At 35.4% G+C, this 18,718-nt stretch overlaps 1 protein-coding gene across 1 annotated transcript in view; it reads right to left on the bottom strand.

Annotated features, from left to right (window-relative positions):
* The window catches only part of LOC106721321 (la-related protein 1B), a 67,696-nt gene that overhangs the window by 37,443 nt on the left and 11,535 nt on the right, over positions 1-18,718 (bottom strand). Inside the window, exons 2-3 of the mRNA XM_045685169.1 lie at positions 8,255-8,366; positions 7,612-7,685 (exon numbers count right to left, since the gene is read on the bottom strand). Coding sequence (XP_045541125.1) covers positions 7,612-7,685; positions 8,255-8,366 — 186 coding nt within the window. The remainder of the gene's footprint in view (positions 1-7,611; positions 7,686-8,254; positions 8,367-18,718) is intronic.

The following is an 18,718-nucleotide window of genomic DNA, read 5'->3' as shown; positions in this document are numbered from 1 at the left end:
AATAATCGTCATAGTCAAGTTACACTATCGTATTTATCAATAGACTTAAAAATGGTTATTGTGAGAAAACTATAAAAGATAGATATATGCTATCGCGGAATTTTATTTAGCACATTTAAAGAGCTACAATTCTTGCATACATCATTTTTATGTAGGTCCTATAGTTTAGCCTACGTAAGCGCTGAAAGCAAAAATGTCCCTAATTTTCGCAACAAATTTTGAAGCTAAATTCAAAAGCTACTAGTCTTCTAGTTATTTAAAAAAATCAAAAAAATGGGACCCATCTGCAAGCACTTCCTTTCAATTAAAATAATTTTTATCAAAATCGAACCACCAGGGGCGGAATTTCGCGGTAACACACATAAAAAAATACAGTCAAATTGATAACCTCCTTCTTTTTGAAGTCGGCTAAAAATACCAAAGAGTATTTGAGTTCGGCGCAATAGGGTTTAGTTTTTATGCCTTATTACATTATGCCAGTACAGTAGCGAACGAAATCAGCGCTGGCATGTAACTGGTATATTGTCAAAATTAACAGGCGCCAGTGAGCCGAAACACCCCGCGTCAGACCAGCGCTACTGTCAACTGACCAGCCGTTCCGGAGATCCTGACCAGACTTGCAGACAGATAGACAAAAATTTTTAAATTGATTTTTCGTTACACAACACATAGGGATTAGGGAAATATGATTTATAGAAATTTATAGGAATATTAGCTTTTACCCGCGACTCCGTTCGCGCGGAATAAAAAATAGAAAACGGGGTAAAAATTATCCTATGTCCGTTTCCTGGTTCTAAGCTACCTGCCCACCAATTTTCAGTCAAATCGATTCAGCCGTTCTTGAGTTATAAATAGTGTAACTAACACGACTTTCTTTTATATATATAGATTTTTATTAATTGTATAATTTTTTTATTAATTGTTTATTTTTTAGAGCGTCGGTGGCTCAGGGTTTAAGCACTTGACTTGCAATCTGCAGGTCCTGGGTTCGAATCCCGCCATGTACCAATGTATTTTTCGATTTTCGATTTACATATGTACATTTATCCGACGTTCTTACGGTGAAGGAAAACATCGTGATGCAACCTGCACATATCTGAGAAGAAATTCAATGATATGTGTGAAGTCAACCAACCCGCACTTGGCCAGCGTGGTTGACTATGGCCTAGTCACCCCTAACTTGGGGTAGGCTCCGAGCCCCTCGGTGGGGACGTATAGTGAGATGATGATGATGTATAATTTTTGACGTCCTAATAAAACTAGGTTAGTACTATATATTTTAATGTATTCCATATGTTAAAACACATCAAACAGGTTTAGTTTCATAATCTCATCAAGTTTGTAAATCTTTGTAATAAACGAGACTTCGATCAATCGAAACAACCGCTATTTAAATATAAATTCAGTCGATACGTTTACATTTCGAATCACGTGATGTAAAGGTTAACGCACCCTTAGTTATATCGAATCTAAAGAAAAATAAATACTATTAAAAAAATACTAAGTAGCCTCTGAGATGTTCCAAATTTCATTCAGATACGTTCAGTCGTTCTGGAGGTTTTCCAAACTTTTGCATTCTAATAGTAAGACGTGAGATATAACTGATCGGTGTCTATTCAGTCGAACCTGAATAAGCAAGAGACTTGGACTCTTGCTTATATTTCTCGCTTATAGTAGTATCTCTCTAAACCGAGTTTCTCGCTTACGGAGGTTGGTCAGGACCGGACAATGACTCTTGTTTATAGAGATTCCTTTTTATATGAAAAAAATATATTTTAAGGGGTCCAGAACCAGAAAAAAAGAGAATTCCAAACCACTATTGTTATATGTTTATTAGTTTGTTTGTCGGCTTGTCTGTAAGTTTGTGTTTAGTAATCTCAGAAACTGCTAATTCGATTTATATGCATTTTTTTTATATATACATATGTTTACTGTGCGCTTAGCTTTATATAACAAAGTCAGCAACGACTTTATTATAAAAGGAATTAATTAGATTTCAAATACCAACCACTTAAGTATAGACTACGTCCGTCTCTGTCTAACATAACACTAAACATCTAGCATCTCTGTCTAAAATATTACTGAACATATATCCGTTAAATAGAAGTATTTAGAATTCGTTTAAGGCAGGTGTGCGTTGCTACAAAATGTGTGGGGAGACTTGGAGTAGGGTTGCCAACATCATTATTTAAATCACCCTATAATTTTCTGTTTTATAGACAACCTTATTTCTTTGTATTATATGGATGTTGTTAAATTTGATATTCACTTTTTTTTAATAGTACCTATTAAGAAACTTTAATTTACATTTAATTATTTTCAACACAAATAAGAGGTAGACATTTTGAAGGTCGCAATGGAATTAACTTACAGTGCCGACGTTAGGGTAGGGCGCGATTGGGCGACCACCCAGGGCACCACAGTCTCACGTAACTCTGTTAACGCCCCCCATACCAAAGGCATGTTAAAAAAGTATCACTAGTCGTTTTGGTCTCAGAAACCAACTGTAAGTTATATCCTACATTTATATATGTAATACATACTTTGTTCACATAGTGACGAGTACGTCGTACACAAATAGATCTGGCTGCATACCAAAAAATACTTTTTGCATACCAAAAGAATCGTTTCTTTTATTCCAACCCAATTTGTGAGTTGAATTTAAATATAGAATCTAACTTCATCTATACAATTAAAAAAAAAATAATGTATTTAAAAATACATGTCTGTCCGGTTGTCCGCATTTGTTCCGGGTGTCCGAAACGGCTGGACCGATTTTGACAAATCTTTTAATGAAAGTTAGCTATTGTATGCGGCAGTAACAAAGGCAATTTATTTATTTTTAATTCCACGCTGACGAAGTCGCGAGCAACGGCTTGTCTTACTAATATTATAAATACGAATGTTTAGATGGATGGATGTTTGTTTGAAGAAATCTCTAGGGATCTTGAAATTTGGCACAGATGTAGAACATCGCCTAGACGAACTCTAGGGCTACTAAGTTTTTTTTTTTACTGAGCGCGGATACAGTCGCAGGCGACGAATAGTATTAGTATAAACATAATGAGAATCTTCAAGTAAAAAACGTATTTTCGTTTCTGGTAACAAATAAAAGAAACCATTTTCTATGGTTTTTCTCATAGAACTTGCAATCGAAAATTTTCTAATTAAAATTTCTTCAAAATTATATAAAAACATAAAACATTACACCAAAAATTGAGAAACCAAAACAAAAAAGGAATGTATTTAATGTTTTTTTTTAAATTTATTGGGCAATATAACTGCCAAATAACTGTAATTTTTGTTATGTCGAAGGGTTGTAAACGAGCAAGCGGTCACTTGAGTTCGCTTAAATAGCAAAGCGACCGCTACCTATACACATCCGCAATTGCAGATGCGTTACCTACCTTTAATCGACGGAGGAGGGGACGCAAAAAAAGAGGATATATTCTCTTCCCCTTCCCTATAGAAAAATATCCCAATTCCTACAAAACAACAATGTTGCCATCATATTTATTTTTTGATCGAAACTATTTCAGTTTAACGCCACCAATTTTTATTCGTCTATATTTAAATACATATATTTATTTGATTGCGTACATATTTTTATAGTTATCTAACATTGGAGAGAATATTTTTCTGGGACATTACGAAAACTACTGCGCAATATAACACATCCGACGAAGAGAATTGCATATTTAAGACATGTAGCTTGTTCACGACGAGTTACATGTCTTGATATAACTCTTATCGTTAGATATCTTACTAATATAATAAATGCGAATGTCTGGATAAGTGATGGAAGTTTGTTTGAAGATATCTCCGGAACAGTTCAACAGATCTTGATGAAATTTGACAGAGATGTAGATCATAGTCTGGAAGAACACATAGGCTACTAATTACGTTTTATTATAATTCCCCACGTACCGAGTCGCGGGCCACAGCTAGTTCATTTTTAAATAGCCTACTGATCGAAATAATATTCTGGCCTTGTAATACGTAATCACGATTTGCAAACTCTACCATATCTACATACTAAAAGTTGCCGCAGACTTAATCTATGCGGAATTAAAAACAAATCTAGTAATAAATATAGACTATGTCACCCAGGGATATTGTAGCTTCTCAACAGTGAAAGAATTTTTCAAATCGGTTCACTAGTTTTTGAGCCTATTTAATATAAACAAAAAAACAAATCTTTACTCTTCACAACATTAGTATTAAACATGAATGATGTAAAAAAAGTTTCGTGGAATTTTTTTTTTCATATTTTAAATTGTCATGAATATTATAGTAAAACATTAAGATTCACATAATTTCAGAGACAACCATAGACTTATAAAATTGATGCAAAAATATCCTCACATTTTTTTTTTACAAGTACAAACTTTTAATAAAAAAAAAATACAAAATTTTAATTTAGTTACAAAAATAAGTAGTTAAATAACTAATAAACTAATGGTTTAGTCAACGTTAATTAACAGATGAAATTATCTTACTAACCGTGGATCTAAAATCTACATTTAAACCATATTGTTATATCTGTTTTGTCTAAGATAAACAGGGATGAGGATACATTTTTATCCGACTTCAAAAAGAAAGAGGTTAAAATTCGACTGTATTTTTTTATGTGTGTAACCACGAACCTCCGCCCCTTGTGCTCCGATTTTGGTAACAAATATTTTAATCTGGAGGTAGTGCCTGCAGATGGGTCCTAATTTTTTTTGATAATTTTTTAAAATAACTAGAAGACTACGAAAATTAGGGACTTTTTTGCTTTAATCGCTTACGTAGGCTTAACTATAACCAAAATGTATATATCCAAAATAATAATAATTATACTAAACTAGCTTTTACCCGCGACTCCGTCCGCGCGGAACAAAAGATAGAAAACGGGGTAAAAATTATCCTATGTCCTTTTCCTGGTTCTAAGCTACCTTGCCCACCAATTTTCAGTCGAATCGATTCAGCCGTTCTTGAGTTATAAATAGTGTAACTAACACGACTTTCTTTTATATTATACTAAAGACATGTTACAATAAAGAAGAGAACTATCTTACTTTCGAGGGTTTTTATGACATTATTTTTTTACTTTTTATACAGAGATTTTGGTCTTAGAAAATCACGATTGCACACTAAAACAAGTCGACGTAAGTATGACCTTCAAAATATAGTAATACGGCCAGTATCAATATGTTAAAAGCTAGTTCAGATCCCATTTTAAAAGTCAAATAGTAACAAATACCCTAACATCAACTTACGATAAATGCAATATCTGCCAACATAATTATCAAGTACATTTAAACGTAAAACCATAGATTTCGTATAATCAAACTTTATAAAACCACGTAACCAAACTACGCCATAAAAAATAGCAATAAACCTCTGTTGCATTAAAAAAAAACACGACATAACAAAATCAAACCATGAAAATTATTGCATTCCAATTATTTGCAGCACAAACACAAAATCACAATGTCCATATAAAATTACTAAATGCACTGTAACTGGTATAGCTAAAGGTCACTTGATGGAATTAATATTTTGTATTTAGAAAAACAAAACGCACGGACGCGTCTGTCCACAACGCCGGGTGGCGCGGTACTAGACTAGTGTTGGGATAACAAAACAAATCTAGTCGATAATATAGTTATTTTCAAATATCTTAGCGGCCCAAGGTCATCGGCGCGCGGCGCTGTGCCCTTCCCCCGCCCTCATCTAATATTGCGTTCTACGCAGCGCCTCGCCCGAAGTTAAGAGTCGCCAAGATATCTGAAAAACTAATAACTGGCTAAATTATTTATTTTTATAACTATTATTTGTAAATGGTAAGACTTTTGTATAAACGAAATATATGCTTTTCTTATTGTTGAGATGCATTTTAACGTAACAATTTACATGTTTTCGTGAAATTTTACTTTTCTTGCTACAAAATGAAACACAATTCCTCAAAGTTTGCCGAAAAAGTACGTATTCGTTCATTTAAATCAAAAACATATCAAAAGCAAATCTAATCCCAAATAGAAACTATCGATATCGATAAGAGAACTATGTGACATCACTAATCCCCTCCGCGCCGGCGCACAAATGCAAATAAATACGAGTTATGCGAGACTTGCTATCGTGTTAGAGGTAAATTAATTATTGTTGCAATATCATTTGATACGGTTCCCGCACTCAGAGACTTGAAGTGGCCACTCAGGGTGCCCCTAATACATCAACAAGTTAAAAAATATAACTTTGAGTAAGGTTACGTCTCTTACTTATTTAAATTAATGTTTTTCTTGGTCTATTGTAAATTGAAAAGAGGTTCTTTGATATAAAATTGTCTGTTACAAGTGTTATTGCGAATAAGCTATGCCAGCCTTACTCTGTCTGCCTTATTTCTGATAGCAAAATCTCTGTATCTTTGACAAACCAGAGATAACAAATATGTTTTAAACGGAGATTTTGGTCTCACAAACCCACGGCTGATTATTACAAAAATAATTACAGTTAGGCTTTTCGTACACAAGCAACGTATGATATAAGCAAGTCGTCTATTCAGTCAGTACAGCCATAGCGTACTACATGTCAACCGTATTAGCTCCGCCATCTTGAAAATTCCAGAGACTTATCTGACGACCATCTTGTCAAATAGGTTACGAGCAACTGTCTTTGACGATGACAGATAGATTCGTAAGTCACTTAGCAAATAAAATCGTCTAGTTTTGAAAATTTACATTTCCTTGTGTACATCCTTACAAAATAAATTGATATTTGGAACTTCTATCTAATATATAAAATTCTCGTGTCACAGTTTTCGTTCCCGTACTCCTCCGAAACGGCTTGACCGATTCTCATGAAATTTTGTGAGCATATTCAGTAGGTCTGAGAATCGGCCAACATCTATTTTTCATTTTTTTTTAACTGTGCGCGGACGGAGTCGCGGGCGACAGCTAGTACTTCTATAGATTATCTATGCAATAACGACTTCAACATGACCATTGTTAACTCAACAATAACGGCACTGCACGGTGAATTTAAAACAAATAAAAAATCATTTGATTTCATTTAAAAAAACTCTACAGAGGCGATATTAATCGATTCGGAGCGAATAATCGAATTCAAATTTCGATGTGGACGAAATAAAAAAAAATAATTAAAAAAAGTATAATAATAATTAAAGTACAACAACACTGCAGTGACACTAATATTGTTGTCTCTACATTGTTAAAAAGAATGAAAGGGATAACAATATGTATCAAAATAAATGTCCACTTGGGTTCTATAGTTAAATTAAGCCAGGGGTGGCGAACCTTTAGATATCAACGTGCAATTTTTTCTAAAGAAAAATGAGGTCATACACGTGCCATCAAATAATATTGACTCTATGATTTTTATTTTTCCATAGAGCAAGGATCACTTACACTTGTTTTACCTACTTCACACTTTTTTCACAGCGATCAGTAACTCAAAATATAGTATCGCATTGGTTCGCTATCCCTGCACGATGCATTTTTAACTTCAGTTATCTTAAGTTTCTATCTTTATTTTTTCCACAGTAACAAAAAGGATGCATATATGTTTTTGTATACGCAAAAGCTCAGTGAGAATACATATTCAACGTACCTTTTGATTAATCTTGACAGCCTTCGTAGCCTTCACGACAGTCGGTTTAGGAGCTGGCGGCGCCACGACCGGTTCTGTTTAAAATATAAAAAAAATTTACATTTAGTTATATATAAAATCTAATTCAAGAGCTAGATTGTTTTACTATTATAAGGTGGGAGGCAGATTGACAAGTGAGAAAGCGACTGAAAAACAGAGAAATGTGGGAAGGGTAGAGGACGCAAATTTAGTCTCCGGCAAGGACACTCCTCAGATTACACGCGAAATTTCTTCAACGGATTTATTTAACAATCACAAGTCACAGTGTAACAGTCGTTGTGTGGTTCTTACACTGCTGAATGAATTATGTTTTAGCTAAATATGTACTATAGCTTCCCGACCATTCATATATTGTCTTCGTTTTTTTATAGTACAATGTGGCAAAAAGACAGAGAGTCAAGGATAAAATAGAGCAAAGTGTCTGCTTAAATACATCTGCAATTGTAGGTAGGAGATACGTTGTCTGCCTTTAATTAACAGTAAAAAAGAAATACAGAGAGAGATCTTATTTTCAAGCATTGGTGTCTGTCTTCTGTGTGGTCGTATTGCGCCTTACGAGCGTGACATGCGTACTCATCTCAACCACATTTAATATAATAAATACCTGTAAGTGGTGGCTGGGCCCTGCCCTGCTGCTGCGGCTGTAGCGGCGTTCTCTTCTCTTCCAGAAGTGAGGGAGGCGCCGGTGGCGGCACTCCAGTGCTGCCTCCGCGGACCTGCGGCAAAACCAAACAACATTGATACAGCGTCTATTAACACCGATAGAATGAAAAGGGCAACATTGTATGGAAATTATTGCTATTGTACGATAGGAAACAAAACTTTAATTTGAATATTTAAATCCATTATTTCTTCAAATCGTTTAACAATTAGCTATATTTATATATTAATAGAGTAATAAGGTTAAGATATAAAGGTTCTAAATCTAAAAAAAAGATTACTAAAATTATTTAATTTACAGTTCTCAACAAAGGAACATAGCGCGAAAGTGAGCGGCTGTGTCGGTAGGGGCCGTCCCAGGTTTTACCTTGGAGAATTGCTGAAACACTCAAGAAGGGTGGTATAAAGACCACCAGAAACCGACGTGCATGAATGCGTAGATATATGAATGTAGAAGCGAGAGAGATGTGTTAGGAGCCCAAATGTAAGTCCAGGGTCACTGTCTACCCCTCTGTTTTACGGGTGTGAGTTATATTGCTGTTGTTGATGTACGTATGTACGTCAAACTTAATTATTTATTACACAGTTTGAAACAGTCCGTGTACAGCGGTTTTTATTACATTCAAAAACCATTGAACCATAGTCAATTAAAATAAAAGACTCTATTAATTACGAACATATCATGTATACCTTCCGTTCAGACAATTTTTAAATAACAACCGAATCAGCCTGTCTCGTACAACAGGTTTGACATGTGGAAAATAAGGGCGTGGTACAAGTCAAAAGAGTCAAGCACATCACACAACTACAGTTTCAACTGAAGTACAGTTGAAACTTAAATTGCACAGTTAACTCATCATATCCCTTTAACCCATTGACAAAGTTTGCACTGCACATATCAACAGGAATCAACCTTTTTTCAACGTTTAAAAAAGTATTAAAAAATCGATTAAAGTGAATTAATCGATTCAGAATTCAAATATATGAATAGAATACAGTTGTTATGAAATATCCATGTTTTTCATTCGACTTTTTTTGTAACACCCAAGTGTTTAAAAATAAAAAGAGTTCACTGACGCAACATTGTAACGACGTTCGATTGACATGATTACAATAAACATGTATTCGAAATTTGAAAAAAGCTAAGCAATTATGCTGTTCTAAATTCAAAAAAAATTATGTCCGCCGTAACAAAGTTACGTTTTTAATGAACTCTCAAAGTGACCTATTAAAACGCCACTATAATAAGTATTCATAATAGTCTATACTACTAGCTGCCGCCCGCGAATCCGTTCGCGCGGTAATTAATAAAAAAACATAATAAGTAGCCTATGTGTTCTTCCAGGCTATGATCTACATCCATGCCAAGATCCATTAAGCCGTTCTGGAGATATCTTCTAACAAACATCCATCTAAACATTCGCATTTATATTATTAGTAAGATTACAGTATAGTATGTCTAAAATAAGTCAGCCAAGTAGGAAGTACAAACAATAAGATAAATCTCTACGAAGGCTGACATATCAATGTGATAACGTGTTTAAAAAACGACATTAGTTATGTAACTTTAACAAGATTGATCATTCAAAATTATAGCAAGCGTTATATAGAATTTTACATTAGTGTTTCATTAATGTATTCAAAGGTGGGTAATTTCTGTATTTTTTTTGGAACGAAGTTCCTTATCGCGCGTTGTGAAAGGGGGCTAGATGGAATAAATTCTTACGAAAAGTTGTCACGACACTTTTTACTATAGTAAGTATGTTAACGACGAATGAGCGCTACTTCACCATGGCAACGACGTGACAATATAATTCATAGAAATAAAATGTACTTCTTGTGAAGACTTAAGTTTTTTATTCATAGAATAAACATTGGTTCCTTCACTAATTAATCGAAAGGAACTTCGTTCCATCCGGGTGTCCCTTGACACCTCTCAAGTTTTTTTTTTTAATTATAGGACGGCAAAGTGCAAGAGGCCAAATGGCTTCGGCGTAATAATCGCAGATGCTTTGCCTACCTTTAATCAACAGAGGAAGAGAAGAATTCACCAAATCCACTTCCCATAATTTCCTTATAATAAAAGGTAAGGGAAAGTGGATTAAAATAAGGCTTCAACACAGGCCCAAGTAGATTTAAGTTTAGACTAAAAGAGGGCTTTTTCGTAACTAAAATCCTCTTAAAGTTTCAATTATAAATTACTAGCTGTCGCCCGCGACTCCGTTCGCGCGGAATTAAAAAACCTTAATAAGTAGCCTATGTGTTCTTCCAGGCTATGTTCTACATCTATGCCAAATTACATCAAGATCTGTTGAGCCGTTCCAGAGATATCTTCAAACAAACATCTATCCATCTAAATTCAAAACATTCGCATTTATAATATTAGTAAGAAGTAAGATTAATTTGACCTTTGAAGTTTTTTTTAAAGAATATAATCTAAAAATATATTTAAATCAGTTAAATTTCAATAATTGGTCATTTATTCTAAGATTCAAAGCTACATACCAAAACCAGTTTGAGTTAAATTTTGAAATTTCTTCCTAAAGATATCATCTTACTAATATTATAAATGCGAATGTTTAGATGGATGGTTATTTGTTTAAACACTCCGGAACGACTCAACGGACCTTGATGAAATTTGACAAAGATGTAAAAGATCCCCTTGAAAAACACATAGGCTAGGTATTGAGTTTATTTTTTAATTCCGCGCGGACGGAGTCGTGGTTGACAGCTATTAAAAACATAAATACAGAATCTTACTGCCAAACTAAGAGTGTCATAGATATATAACCAGTCAGTGCAGATCGTAATGACCATTAAACAACTTGTATTGGGGAGAGTCAATCTAATAGCATAACTCCACTGACAATTGTAATCTCTTTAATTATCTTTAAAAAAAATTAACGCGTAATCTTATAAATTGGACCACACAAAATGTCATGTCGTAATTGCTCAAGCGGTACTCCCGCCTTCACTGTCACATTCAATACCTTCACACACTATGCGTTTCCACTGTTCAAAAACTTGTATAAAAAACATATCACCTCTTTCAATCTGTTTGAAACAAATTGAATAACAATGTAAAAGCTAACTTTACCATTTTTAAATATATCCTACAATTTGAACGTTCGTTTACTTGTCATTTACGATATGTATTCAGAATATTTAAAATTATTTCATTAACCCATTCACTGCCAGACATATTTAGAGCGTCTTGCCCTGGGTGCCAAGGTTCTATTTTGAAGAATACATGAAATTTTACAAAATATATATATCTATAAGTTACTAATACAATATTGTAATAGCATTTACAGTAATTTTTATTGAAAAAAAAACACTACGAGATAACTCGTAGCTGGCGTCACTGAATAAAATTCCTGTGCTGGTTGCCACTTACGAGATATCTCGTAGTGCTCTTTTTTCAATAAAAATTGCAGTAAATGCCGTTACAATATTGCAGACAGAAGGCAGGCGTGAAGTGGAAGTAATTCCGCGTTTCGTCTGATGAGTGTGACGCTGAAGGCCTAATTTTAGTCCTCCTACCCTTGACATTCTGTTCTTATTAGGAAAGTATGAGAAGGGGAAGTGGATTGGGCGGTAGAGGGGACGCATAGGAAGGGGAAATGTCCCTTACCTGTGCGTCCCATTCTCCATTGATAAAAGGTAGGCAACGCACCTGCATTTGCGGATGTTCATGGGCAATGGTCGCGTCGCTATTTCGGCGAATTCAGGTGACTGTTTCATATATAAAAAAAATATGTATGCGGCTCACTAAGATTCGACCGAAAGGGAAATCCAGAAAATTAAGTCAAAAAGAAACTGAATCACTCCTTGACTCGACCGTTGCTCAGATCAGGATCCAGTATGGTCAACTAATAGAAAGATAAACTACAAACTGGGTGTGCTCGGCAGAGCGAACCAGTATTTCCTACCGGGCCATCGCCTTCAGCTGTATAAGGCGCAAGTTCGGCCCCACATGGAATACTGCTCGCATCTCTGGGCTGGAGTACCAGCCCAGAGATGCGAGCTTCTTCCATTTGACCGCATACAATGGAGAGCGATTCGAATCGAGTCAACGACAGAGACTGATCGGCTCGACACTCTGGCGTCGCGGAGAGACGTTAGTTCCCTCTGCATTTTCTACCGCATCTACCACGGGGAGTGCTCGGAAGAATTGTTTGGAACAATTTCTGCCGCCGAGTTCTGTCATCGGACGACACGACAGACCGCTGAGTTCCATCCACACCATCTCTATGGCTGGCAATCCACAACCGTGCGGTTTGCGCGTACCGCCGCGTTGTGGAATGGTCTGTCCTCGGCGGTATTTCTAAACCACTACGACTTAGGGTCCTTCAAGAAGCGACTTCACCATCTCAAAGGCCGGCAACGCATCTGCAGTTCCTCTGGTATTGCAGATGTCCATGGGCGTCGATGAACACCTTGGTGTTCCCGCTGCTAGTTTGCCCCCTTCTCTTATAAAAAAACTACATTACTTGGAAATGTTCCTGCACAATGCACACATGTTTCACAACCAAATTAATCGAAGGAATAAAAGGATGAAGATAATTCAATTTAGTTAGTTTAGTTTAATTTTATAATCAGTTATAATACATTTACTTGGTGACGACAGCAATGCAAGAGAAAGCAGGGTCTGTAATGCATTTCATTATTTTGTCCACAGTGCATCGAGAAGCCAGCACTTTGCGTTGATCCTTGTTTTAGAGTTTACCATATTCAGCAACAATCATTTTTTTTTGTAATAAATTCATGTATATGAATATAGTTATTATAATCTAATCATCTAAGTTATAATTTTTATACTAAAAACTGACAATTAATGTTTTTTACACTATATAAATTTTTAATTCATATATTATATATGTATAAAATTTTATGTCAAAATCTAATCGTATAAGTTCTTATTTATAACAAAAGTTGAAAATTAACAAGTTTTGTTACTCTGTATAAATTTTTCATTCACCTTTTTAAAATATTTTAGGTGAAATAGCCATTTGTAATTAATCTAAAATTGCAGCACGCACTACGAGATATCTCGTAGCTGGCACTTTTGATACACACGCTTACTACGAGATATCTCGTATCTGGCACTCAATGGGTTAAAAGATGTTAAACTACGTCTGAAATACTTTTCATTTTTAACACAATTAAAATTGACTATACAGTCGAGGACGTTTATTTCCTACCCATTACAATTAAATGTTTATCGAAATGTTGTACGCAAGTCGAAAAACTTGTTACAGCAACAAATTCGTGCTTAAATATAACTCTTATAGCAGGGATGGCACACAACTCAATATTTTGGATACATAACTGTTCACAAAATTTATTTTGCACGTTGAAAAAGTAAGTGTGAATTGGGAGCTAACGCTAGTGATCTTTCTCGTTCTTTTCAGCCACGTGAAGCCCACTTGCTTGGCATAAGCATCTCTTAAAAATCATCACGATGATCGGTCCTGTTACCTGCAGGATACTCCCGCAACCTTGACCAGATCATGACCTGACCTTCGTGACAGGAAAGTCAAAATTATTTGATATCACGTCTATAACCCGATTAAACATTCATTTACATAAATGACACGTTAATATGTTAAGGTTGATCATCCCTGTCTTAAGGTGATAATTAACAGTACGATATTCGATCTTAACTGCAAAGCGAATTTTATTTTTTTGTACATTCCTTGTCACCCTACTTTATAAGTATGACTAACAATACCAAGTTACACTGATGACTTCATTGATATAGATATCTAAGTACAGTCAACTACATAACCATTGTAAAATAATACAAGTAATAATTTATTTTATAAACATAACCAATAAAGTTTTCAACAACAACGATAAGAAAATTATAAATGCGAAAATAACTCTTTCCGTCTGTCTTGCTTTCACGACAAAACTACTGAACCGATTTAAATGAAACTTGGTATAAAGATAGTCTAGAGCCTGAGAAAAGACATAGGCTACTTTTTAACGCCAAAAAAGGCGTTATAAAGTTTTTAAAATGTCATTCAACAACAGTAACAATTCTACCAATAACGCCCCACATCACCCTAAAAACTCATTCTGTTTACAAAAAGATGAGAAGAACATGTATTTAGCAACAGAAACTTTTAAAGCGATCGCGCGTCGAATGCACAAAAAGTTTCACGAAGATAAGTTCAGTTTTTATCGGACTAAAATGTGGCTATGAAATAAGCGTTTTATAAGCGTATTTATAAGCTGTAGCTGGTTCAAAAACATTATTAAACAAGCCCAGATGTTAAAGTTCAGTTATTAAAGTTTGCTTGTTCTAATTAATAGATTAATTAAAAAATACTGACTTACAGCACACTTAAGGATCGAATTATGAATAGGAATCAAATCTAGTTGTCCATAAACAAATATGAAACAAAGCAAAAAAAATATAAACAATGCCGAAAACCGCGTTTTTCAAAGCCCAAAATGTACACTGTACAACCGTGATCAGAGCGATGTAACTTCAAAATGGCGGCCGAATTTTTTTTGCCGCCAATATCGTAACTGGTCGTTGACTCTGACGTGCACGCGATGCGGTCTAGAATCATCTGGATATGAACACTAAAAATATAAATTTGAAACACAAAAAGGTAAGCAGTGTCTTAAGAAGTACACAATAACATTTAATTGTCTCTTATACTATAATATTATAGCTTACGGTTCAGAATGCTAACTAGCTTTTTTTTGAGTATTAGTCACTTCACCTTGTACTCTGGTCTGCACTTAAAGTTCTACCCATATCTTAAAAACGTGAATGTTTGGATGGATGGATATATAGTTTATAACCAATTAACTTCAAAAATACTGAGACAGAGGTAGCTTACAGTCTGGAAGGTTTTGTCCGTGACTTCGGACGCGCTGAAAAAAAAAAAAAAAAAAAGAAAAAAAACAACGTTATACGTTCCTCCATTTGTTCTATATCTGAGCCATTTTAGAGACAAGTAATAACAAACATCCATCCATTCATCTAAATTTTCGCATTTAAAAACGTAAGTAAGTAGTAAGATTACATCATTACAATAATTCTACAATAACTTATAATGGTCACCAGCATTATCAACAAGGGACAATCACCCTAAATGTATGCATCACCTGTCTCTCTTCTACCTACTTATTGGTTGGAAAGAGACATGTGCTAACACCTTTATCGATGGAGATATCGCAACGCAAGACAACCCGTTGTAGGGTGACCATGGTATTGTTCATTTTAGGACTGTCTTCTTTATATTTTTACCTTATTTCGACGTAACACCAAAAAATAAACAGATGAAAGTCTAATTACATTACATACATAGCGGATAATAGACTTATTTTGTTTAAACTGTAAGATAAAACAAAGTGATACTGTTTAAGTTGTTAAGTTTTACCAGTATTCCTTTAATGAAATGTCTTTCGTGTAAAATATATATAGATGTCTATGGTAAAACAATACTTAGAAGCATTTGCCTTTGTATAGGTTCATTATGACAATCCGGAATTGTAAGAACAATGTTGGTCTCGCTCTCACGTATGTATGCCCATAAGTTTGTCTCGCTTTTGAGTGACTACCGTGCATTGCTCGTACCATTTCAGCTTATGTCTAAATTAAGCTTAAGGCTGGTTTAGAGTCACACTGATCGTAATGTGTTTACAGCCAAAATATATCAACTTTTAGGAGGCGTCCGCGCTGATCAGCACTCGAAAACGTCTGCAATTTGAAACAGTTCAAACAAAAACACCAAAATTGAAGTAACACAAGTAATCTATCTGTATATATAAAAGAAAGTCGTGTTAGTTACACTATTTATAACTCAAGAACGGCTGAATCGATTTGACTGAAAATTGGTGGGCAGGTAGCTTAGAACCAGGAAACGGACATAGAATAATTTTTACCCCGTTTTCTATTTTTTATTCCGCGCGGACGGAGTCGCGGGTAAAAGCTAGTTACAAATATCGAAGTCTTCGTCACCCTACATTATTTAATTCAGTTTTAATACATTTTTCTAATCACCCATTTAAATCCACACAAGATACAGAAGGTTCAGAAGTCGATAAGCAATCAAGGCTACAAACAAAAGATTGTAACAGTTGGCTTTCCACTGCAGTGACACTTGTATGAATACATATCGGCATCCTTGTCATTGTATTAGAAAAAAACAGAGACAGCAATATAGGCCATCAATGAAGGCCATCGAATTGTACAATTAATTATGGACATGTGAAAATTACGCAAAATATAATCTTATTTGCGATATCCGTTTACGAAATGATTAGATTTCTGCCAGGAAATAAATGGCAACCTTGACTTACGAACAAAAATAACACTAATTTAATAAAATATATTGAAAGATAAAACTTTTTCACAACTTTTATCATTCTTGAATTATTCACACACGTGCTGTGCGGGCTAGAGCCTACCCTAAGTAATACTAGGCTTTAAGTAACACGCTCCCACTGCCCAAAGTAAGACCTCAGTCAACACGCTCCCACTGCCCAAAGTAAGACCACATTCAACACGCTCCCACTGACCTAAGTAAAACTAGGTCTCAATGAACACGGCCCCCGCTGCCCTAAGTAAGAGTAGGCCTCAGTCAACACGCCTCCCGCTGCCCTAAGTGCGAAAATACAAATCAAATTACACTTCTTACTAGATATATGCACCATGTTTTCCTTCACAGTATATGAACTTATTGTTACATGACGGGGATCGAACCTCGGATTACAAGTCGGTGCCACCGAAGATATATAATGTAAAAAAAACATATTTCTTGACAGTAGCGTATGTGTTCGTGAGTAACATAGATACTTTTTTTAATCCGCACTGACAAAGTCGTGGGCAACAGCTAGTCATATACCTGAGCATAGACAAGTGTGACCAACACACTTTATCACCGTCTCCAAGGCCGTAAATAATCTCTAATCGTACTCAATCGATAGCCACATTGAACTACATTGCATGTTGCCAACTGTTTTATTTTTTTAATAGTCATAGGTACAGTCGCGGAATTTTAATTCATATCCATTTCGATGAAATTTTGGAACTCATTGATAATCTATATATATTAGGTCCTTACATATGAAATTGGCGTTTTTCGTACTGGCCACTTTAATCACAAATTTCTCCTCTTTGGTAAGGAATTCCAAATTCAAATTTGTACAGCTATAGACTCATGTATTTGTGGTTCGATGACCGCCATTCATTTGTTTTTTTTCTTCTGTTTTTTTCTGTTTTCGTCACTCATTTTACAAAATGGAAAACTTAAAATAGCGCATTATTTACGAGTACGAGTTCCGCCGTGGCACTAGTGCTGCGGAAACGACTCGAAGGGTGAATGATGTGTATGGCGGTCGTGTTGCAAAAGAAAACACAGTTCGTTTTTGGTTCAAACGTTTTCGTTCTGGAAATTTCGATCTGCAGAACAAGCCCCGTGGACGGCCTGAGACTCAAGTTGATAATGAAGAGTTGAAGGCTATTGTGGAAGCGGATCCATCGCAAACCACGTCCGAGTTAGCTGCAGGCTGCGATGTTAGTGATAAAACTGTTTTAATTCACTTGAAGCAAATTGGGAAGATTAAAAAGCTTGAAAGATGGGTACCTCACGAATTGACTGAAGCAAACCGGCAAACGCGCGTCGACTGTTGCGTTACATTACTAAACCGGCACAATAATGAAGGTATTTTAAACCGAATCATTACCTGTGATGAAAAATGGGTTCTTTACGATAATCGGAAGCGCTCAGCGCAATGGTTGGATCCTGGCCAGCCAGCCAAATCCTGCCCCAAGCGAAAATTAACCCCAAAAAAGTTACTTGTAAGTGTTTGGTGGACTAGTGCCGGTATTGTTCATTACAGTTTTCTCAAATCTGGCCAGACTATTACGGCTGATGTCTATTGTCAGCAATTGCAAACCATGATGGAAAAGCTAGCGGCTAAACAACCTAGGCTGGTCAATCGCTCCACGCCACTGCTGCTTCTCGACAACGCTAGACCACACACTGCGCAACAGACGACTACTAAATTAGAAGAGCTTCAATTGGAAAGTCTAAGACATCCTCCGTACTCCCCGGACCTTGCTCCAATAGATTACCATTTTTTTCGAAATTTGGATAACTTCTTGCAAGGGAAAAAATTCAACTCCGATGGGGCAGTCCAAATCGCCTTCAAAGATTTTATTGATTCCCGTCCGACTGGTTTTTTTAGTAAAGGGATCAATGAACTACCTATGAGATGGCAAAAGTGCATAGAAAATAATGGTTCATACTTTGATTAATTAAATATATTATATTAAAAAATATTCGACTTTTTGTTCCTCCCATACAAAACGCCAATTTCATATGTAAGGACCTAATATAAAAGAAAGTCGTGTTAGTTACACTATTTATAACTCAAGATC

This window comes from Papilio machaon, chromosome 29, assembly GCF_912999745.1.
Source record: "Papilio machaon chromosome 29, ilPapMach1.1, whole genome shotgun sequence".
In the NCBI taxonomy this organism is placed as follows: Eukaryota; Metazoa; Arthropoda; class Insecta; order Lepidoptera; family Papilionidae; genus Papilio; species Papilio machaon.
Note: the sequence above shows the minus strand (reverse complement) of the source record. Positions and strands in the feature narration are given on the sequence as shown.